Source organism: Protomyctophum parallelum, assembly GCF_964188405.1.
Source record: "Protomyctophum parallelum genome assembly, chromosome: 15".
Classification (NCBI taxonomy): domain Eukaryota; kingdom Metazoa; phylum Chordata; class Actinopteri; order Myctophiformes; family Myctophidae; genus Protomyctophum; species Protomyctophum parallelum.
In genome coordinates, this window is record NC_139710.1 from 43,583,026 (window position 1) to 43,591,438 (window position 8,413).

An 8,413-nucleotide genomic window follows, 5' to 3' on the forward strand; every position below is an offset into this window, starting at 1 on the left:
GGAGGGTGGAGAGAGAGAGGGAGAAGGTTATGAAGTGGTGGTCAGACCTAATTAAGGGGGTAACAGAGAGTGTGGAGGGAGAGCAGGCTCTGGAGAACACAAGGTTCAAAACATTACCAGCCTACCATGACCATATTTGGAGTCATACATCATAGATATGTCATAAATGACAGATTATAGATGACTGATATCACAGGATGGCCACATAAATATAGTCAAACTTTGATAAAGGGTTTGTCACATTAGTAAACAGTTTACAACATGTCTGGAAGAGATGGTGGTAAGAAGAAGCCCCTGAAAGCACCCAAGAAACAGAACAAGGATCTAGATGATCAGGATTTGGCCTTTAAGCAGAAGCAGAAAGCGGACCAGAAGGCCATGGAGGAACTGAAGGCCAAAGCAGGGGGGAAAGGACCTCTGGTGTCTGGTGGAATTAAGAAATCAGGCAAGAAATGAGAATGTGAAGAACTGAAGATGATACTCACTCACTTGGTACAAGGTTCCTTAACACCGATTTCTGCCTTCATGGATGCCCGTTTGGTTTACCAGGATAAACCAAGATCCACATGATTTGGATTGGTTAGGGGCCCCAATACAAGTTTAAAACTTGCTCTGATAAAGGCTATATGCCAAAACATGTCAGAATAAAGAAAATAACTTAATTTAATTCAGTCTTACAACCTTTATTTTCAAGTGCTGCTTCTTTCTACTGTGATGTTTTTCGTTAACTTGAGTGTGGACTGGTCGTAAAGCAGTGTGTCATCGGCATAAGAGTGGAAGCATGTACATAGAGAAAAGAAAAGGACCTGACTTTATGGGACCCTGCAGGGGAGACCAGGGGGAGAGAAAATGGCTATTTTTTATTTTTTAATTTTTTTCCACAAATGTGTCCAAAAACACTGGATGTAATAAAAGCTCCCATCGCGGCACGAGTGTCTACAGTTCAGAGTCCAAGTGTACTTATCACTTGTCTTTGTCTCCGTCAAGCCGAAAGCGTGGCCGAGACTATGTTTTGCCCCTCCTGTCCATTGCTGGACCCATCAGTGAGAAAGAACCTCCTTTCAAAACCATGAGGTAAATATTTTCTACCTGGCCGACCTGTGTAAACACAAACATTGAAGACAAATGTGAGGGCAGAAAAGTGAAGACGAAAAGTGAGGACGCAAATTGTGATTGGCGTGGGAGATGTGCCATTGGTTGAGCATCACATAATATCAATTTATTTGGTTTCCCTGTTAGGAACCCTATCCAATTTTGGGTTTTTCTTACACATAGTCTTACACATTTTATTCTGATTTGTGTTGTGAACTGAGGAATGGGATACTGTATGGTGCATCATACAGTATTCCAGGTCCCCTGGGATGCTAAATTGTTTGGGCCCAATTTTTTGATTTTTCTCTTTTATCATCTTTTTTTTTAACCTACATTTAATACAATCAAAGGGTACAATGAAGGGCCCCATGAGCCCTTCTCAGGGCCTCAAACCCAGTACTGCGCTGTCCAGTTTCCCCGAAGGCAGGGGCCCTGGCCCAATGGCTAATTTGGCCCTGCAGTATTCAGTGAAGCTGCGAGAGTGCATGTGATAATAATATTAAAGCTTATCTGAGGGCTATAGTGTGAAATGTGAGTCTTGCAGCTTTCTCGAACGGCAAGCAAGTGGGGACCAGCTGTCAACAGCACTTATTATTAACGAGCTGAACTTTGAAAACTCCGTTTACAAGTCTGTGATTACAGACATGGGTTTGCCAGGCATCTGGTTGAATGCTGGGAAGGGAGAATAGCTTTAGTAGTCTGTGTTGTTGCAGAGTTAGAAGCTGAGTTTCCAAGCATGGTTGAAATCTCGCACATTGGTCTGAGTCTGTATTCATAAAGCAGTTTGAATAGGAATGATGATCTGAGACAAGTTTGCAGCTTGAACTTTTGATGGTTCAAATATCTGTCTAGTAATCGTACAATCTGGATCTAGTTGGACAATACTGTACATTGCATTCTAATGCTGATCACATCAGTTTGTTCCTTTGAATTTATTTTATCATCAGAAAGACAGATTTATTTACCACAAAACCTATTTGGACTTCCTCATGTCCTCATGTCATGTTGCGTCAGTGTTATTTTTGTAGCTAGCTTTGGCGTGAGAAGTTGTTCTCTCCACCATTTGTATGTTGTCTGACAGTAATTACTGGAGCAGGATTGAAAATGACCTGTCCAAAAATGTTGTAAATCTAAGGCAAGTGATTAGTGAACAACTGTAGTACTAGCAAACCGATGGTTTGCTCTCACTAATGGAGCAGGCCCAAAATATCCTGAGGGGGCAGCAAACTTGTTTGATGGTTATTCTCTTGTAGACAGCCAGGCCAACAAGACAGACTACAAGGCATGTGGTGGTTATGGTGGTTACATTGTTAGCAAATTATTGTCTTGTTCCTTTTCATGTAAAAGTGAAGCCCAATTTATATTTATATTTTGTTGTAAGACCATGGCCCTTTGTGAAAAAAAACAACAGCAAAAGATTATAGGTTAAGATTTGCAGGTTCTTAGTGAACAAAATAAGCTTGTATGCATGTATACAGTTTAGCTTAGGTTGCCGTATGTAGGCTATTGATACAAGATTGTGATTTGATTCTGTTCTTTTAATACAGCCAGTTAGTCTTTCCTGTAAAGCGGACTATGTAGGCTATATTTCTTCATTCGTGACTTCCATGGCTTTTTGAATCTGGGAAAAGTCATATTTGGTTGGAAAGTATTGAGTATGAAAAAACTCTGGCATTTGTATATCTTCAGTAATGCCTTCGCCGTTATGCCTGACATTAAACTGTAAAATCAAATCCAAAACAGTAGCTTAGAGACTGCTTATGGAGTGAAACCAGAGAAATGTGTCTCGAATATTTTAGCAGCGTTTTCACCTCTCTATCCCGTAGGCCCAAAAGGCGAGGATTTGATATGAGTCTCTTTTTCCCCCATCGGCAGTCCCAGAGGGTAATGGTAGGAAGCAGGGGTTGGCTGGCAGAACGGGAAGCAGGATGGATGGGACTTGTGCGGTTAGCTTTGTGGGAATGAAGTCAGTGTCTGGCCCACATGAAAACCCACCCCAAAAGCCCACGTGTCCATATAAAGCACTGCCATCACAGCCAGGAAACGAGAGTTAGAGATGTAACTATAAGGTTCTGTGAAATCTGGATGACCGCCAGAGACGGTATTTGAACACCTTGATAATTTGATATTCATTGTGCGCATGTGCACAAAGAATATCGTGTTACAAATACCGTTTCTGGCAGTCAAACTAAATGAATTAGAACGCTACATGGTAGAGAGAATATATGAATTCTCTACTAGAAATTGACAAAAACCTGTTGCCTTTCAACGATTTTCCTTGCAAAGACTCCAGCACAATGAGGCAGCAGCGTGCAGACGAGAGTACACGTTGGGTGGTTGTCAGAACAAGACTTTCCCAGCAATGATATCATCGGTTACGTTTTCTACATGTAGCCATAAGAAAGCTTATAGTTATACAGGGCTGTAAAAGGTTGAATTCTGACCCGGAGCACATTGATGTTTTTGGCACGATATTCCCTTACGTTTGCAGGAAATAATTGTCAAGCTGCCTGAAAACGGTGATGTCAGTATATTGTACCATGTTATGCTTATTTACTTAGTTTGCTTTATTGCCCTATTGAGAATTTACATAAAGCCTCCAATGGAATGTTCGCTCCAAACTTGAAGCAGTATACATACTGTACCTTATTTATTTACTTCCATACAGTACCTTTGATATATGAGAACATGAGCCATTATCCATTTTCATGATATTATGATGTAGCTATAGCTATACCACAGGGGTCCAAAAACCACCAGCAGCATTCAAGTCTTTGTTTCCCCTGGCTCATCATTAATACACACACTATTATGCTATTACTAATGAGCCAACATGAAATTTTCAACCTTGATTTACTTTATTTAATACAGAAGGATGGTCTTTCTGCTTTCTTTGTTGCACCTCCAACGGTGCCATGGAGGACTATGCATACATTTAAAAATCCAAAGTCCAAAACAGTAACTTTGGGAATCTAATTAAAAAATTGCAGAATTAGCTGATCTACGAGCTCAAAAGCAACACGTTTTGAGCTTGAAGAGCGGCTATTTTTTGCTAACTTTTGTGTGACTAGTATGACTATTAAAGTAGAGCATTAATTTACGAAACAATAAAACATAAAAAGTAAAAATATGGAGATAAGAGGTTTCTTCTGCCCGACAATAATTGTGAATTGTGTAAATTAGAGCATGAGTGCATCTGCAGTCCTTCACACTTTTTTTTCAATGACCTACTTTAGGAGATGTCCTTGTATATTTCACTGTTGCCATAGTGACACACGTAAACATTACTTTCTCATCCTTTTCATATGAAGACAAGTAATTACCAGTAGAGGATGGGGTAATCGTCTGGTTTATTACCAGTAGGGGATGGGGTAATCGTCTGGTATAACATGCTGGACACTTTGACTATCACGTTTATTAGTGGCGTAGTCGGAGAAAAAGGGTAACTAAAACATGTCATGTGGAAAATATAGTATGGTTTAATAAATTTGTCTCCACACTTGAGCGCAGTGTTAACAAAATATTGGCTAACAAATCATGTTAATGGTTTTAAAAACATCTTTCCAGCAGCTTCATGCAGTGTGAGGCCTGGCTGTGCTTTAAAGCACTACAGGAAAGTCACCTTGTTGATTTAAAGACACTGATTGTTGACCAAAGGCCTTAGTTAGAATGAATGTGACTGTCAGTTACATTTCTGCCTTGAAGACATGCCCTGTAGCACAACTTTAGTAGCTTTTAAATTTGTCAAATAAATCAAACACGAAGCATTCAAAAATACAGTATAAACTAGAAAAAGTGCCCTTCCGGGCACAGGTCTCCACCAGGTTATCCACAGATCCGTGCAGTTAGAGGTAAAAACACTTTTCGGCCAGTTATAGCGCCACCTTGAGGCTGAGTTGAAATTGTTCATGTGGCATTTCGTCCTCGGCCTAGTGGGAATGTGGGTGCACAATTTCACGGAAATCACGCGATGTGTTCATGATTTGCAGCATTTTGTTTGAAACTGAGCACTCCTGTGAACTTTGGAAGCCAATCTTAACCAATCAGGATGGAGTGTGATAAATCTGAAAGACCCGTTTCGTTGAATGGCTCTAGAGAGACTGTGTACCAATTTGCGTGATGTTTGGACAAAATCTGTAGGTGTACTGTGCAAAAACTTGTTTTGCACAAAGCGGCCTCCTGGTGGCGCTATAACAGGCCGTTCTGGAAAGTTTGGGGCAGAGGTTCATGGTTGGCATCCAGGGAGTGTGTGTGCAAAATATGGAATTGAAAAACTTGTTTTGCACAAAGCGGCCTCCTGGTGGCGCTATAACAGGCCGTTCTGGAAAGTTTGGGGCAGAGGTTCATGGTTGGCATCCAGGGAGTGTGTGTGCAAAATATGGCATCGACCGGGTTAACGGTGGCCGAGATTAGCTGTTCACGGACACACACACGGACACACGGACGGACGGAGTGCAAAACATACTCTCCCCACATGCCTTCGGCCTGGTGGAGACAATAAACACTGCAACTATGCAGGTATACGGCATACTGTCCATTAAATACTGCATAATATACTAGGCTACTGGTTTTCACTTTTCAAAGTGGGGGCCCGGGGACCAGTGAGGGACAATTGGAAAGGAGAGGAAAATGGAACAGGAAAAAAAAACATATATTTCACTATAAATAATATGAATACTTTTGAAAATGGTATAAAATGCAACGCATTGTGAAGTTGTACTGTAGTTTAGCTATTTTCACGTTTTCATTTATTTTAAGCCCTTTCACAATAGGGGGGCGAGTACAAAGGCCAGAGACCATGGCTATTTGAGGCTCCCGTCCTTACCATAGAAAAGTATGCGATACCCTGTCCAAGTCCTATTCAACTCAGAACATTTCCGTAGCCTGGCACAGCTAGACTAATATCACTGGATTAGTCTGGAATCTCTGTGTGGAACCTGCATTTCCAAGGGGCGGATGAAAAAATGCCTCTGGTTATAAACCATCTCCATATTTTCATACTGGGCCCTGATTGGTGCCCCACAACTTCGGGGGCAGCGAAATCCAATCACAACCAAGCGGGCCAGACTAATCTGCAGAGGGCTTTTATATATTTTCCGCTTTGTCTGGTCTCCAGGCTGCTATATTCTGCATGCATCACAATCGTATGACAAGGTGGGAACTGTACATTGCTGATGAAGACATGACACATGATTCTGTTCCCTCCACTGTTATTCTGTCAGCACATTATATTATTGTCTCTGCATGCTACGCTGCAGACACAAGAGTTATGAGGGCCTGAAGCTGGGACATGACTCATACACACAACTGGTTTGGACTCAGCATGGGATCAATTGAAGGCTGTGTTATTCCTTTCAGTAACACCAATGTGCCATGGACAAAATGGTTTGGAAAAACTTGATCCATCTCCTTATACAAACAAAAACTGGTTTTATGTCATTATCTCCAGTGGCGTGCACAGATAGACACTAGGAGGTGCTAGAGCACCCCCTGCCCTTTTCCCTCTGGACAAATGTGCCCTTTAAAAAAATATATATATATATAAATAAAACTTCTACAGTGTACAGTATGTGGACCATGGTGACATTGATCAATTCTTTTTTTTTTTTTTTTAAGATATTTTTTTTGCGGCTTACGCCTTTTATTGATTTTTTAAGGGACAGACAGTAGGCTGACAGGAAACGGGAGAGAGATGGGGGGATGACATGCAGTAAAGGCCGTGTCGGGTTCGGGAGTCGAACCCGCGGCACACTGCGACTGGATTACCAGTCCGGTGCCCAGACCGTTACGCCACGGCCTGGGCCCATTGATCAATTCTTGATAAAAAGCTTCCAATATTATTATTTAGGCCCCAAAATCTATAAATCTCTAGTATTAAGGCAATCGGCCGGTTCCACACGCTGCACAAGGTGCCCTTTTTTCACTTGAGCACCTGCCCCTCTAAATGTCTGTGCACGCCACCGATTATCTCAGATGATTGTTGAGGTGTGTTGGGAGAGAATTACCACTATAGCCTACAGTACAGTTCCTAGCATAGCATCATGTTTGATACAGAATCTATGGACCACTACAATTTGAGCCAATTTCTTGTAGAAACAGGATTTACGTTACGTTTTATCCAAATGTTTGAGTGTCTTCGCAGTTATACATTTATGGAACCATGACTGTCAGTTAAATATGATATATGTACAGCGAGGTGGTGCCTAAGATGACATCATGTTTTATACGGACTCTAATGAACTGGAAATGCATGATCCAGCCTCTTGTATTACAAAAATAGGCATTGTGTGAATGCGTGTTATCTCTATCTGACTGATGGGGTGTGTGCTGACAATAAATTCACAACACTATAACTCGTGCTATTCCTGAGTTAGTACAGAAAGATGGAGCCGGAAGTGACATAATGATTACAGACAGAATCCAGGACAATCAATGTGAAATATTAGACAAGATCATGGCTAGAAGATTTCCTTTGTTTAACTCATTAAAATCGGGAAAGCATCTGTCATTTTAGATTTCTTTGATTATTCAGAAATATCAGATATACAAGCTAATAGCACGTCACTTCGTGCCACGCCATGAACTTGTAGATCTGCTACATATATTGCTGCTATATCATTTTGGGGGTCCTTGACATGAAAAGGTTTTGGAGCACAACTGATCAACATAGGTGTTTCAGGACACTGTTTGTTTGACATGTGTAGAATCAGCCTCAGGTCATAGTGGGTTAAAAGTGTAATTTGGTAATGGTGGTTATGGCTGGAGCTCCATTGCTTATACTAACTAATTGGCCCCAGTGTTACGCTCATTAGCGAGTGGAAACACAGTGAGTCTCCATTTCCCCTGACATCCTGACCGTGTAAAGCAGTGGGGGAGACAAGACTGGGAGCCATTCCTCAGCCTTAAACATTCATTTTCACGTTTTATAGTAAATGGGAAAAGAATCTGCTCCGTCTGCCCTACAGTACATTGTATGTGTTACTGGGGATTTTGCAAAGCTTTACGAAGACGGCATGTTTCGGTTGGCCTCTCATTTGACATGCAGTCCCACTGCTTTCCCCATAAAGCAGTGCTCCTTTCCCTTTTGATGGTACGTTTTAAACTGTTTTCCGCCATTTCTTGCTCCATTTAGATGTTACTATTAAAATCCTAATAACACAACTCCTTTGCTAGCTGTTACCTGTGGCATTAAATGCTAGACTGCACAGATTGTCTTAATTGGCTTCGTGTGAACTGTAGTGGAAATTGTGGAATATTATTAGGTTTTACGGCTGTTTGTTTAGAAACACATTTTGAAGGAAGTATACAAAATACCTCATAG

The 8,413-nt window shown here is 41.3% G+C and overlaps 1 protein-coding gene across 1 annotated transcript; it reads left to right on the top strand.

Moving 5' to 3' along the window:
* Positions 1–261: 261 nt before the first annotated feature.
* LOC310871989 (translation machinery-associated protein 7-like) lies at positions 262–456 on the top strand (the record flags this gene model as incomplete). Its single annotated transcript, XM_083783640.1, has 1 exon — positions 262–456. One exon carries the CDS (start codon positions 262–264, stop codon positions 454–456), a length of 195 nt encoding a protein of 64 aa, XP_083639766.1.
* Positions 457–8,413: the final 7,957 nt, after the last annotated feature.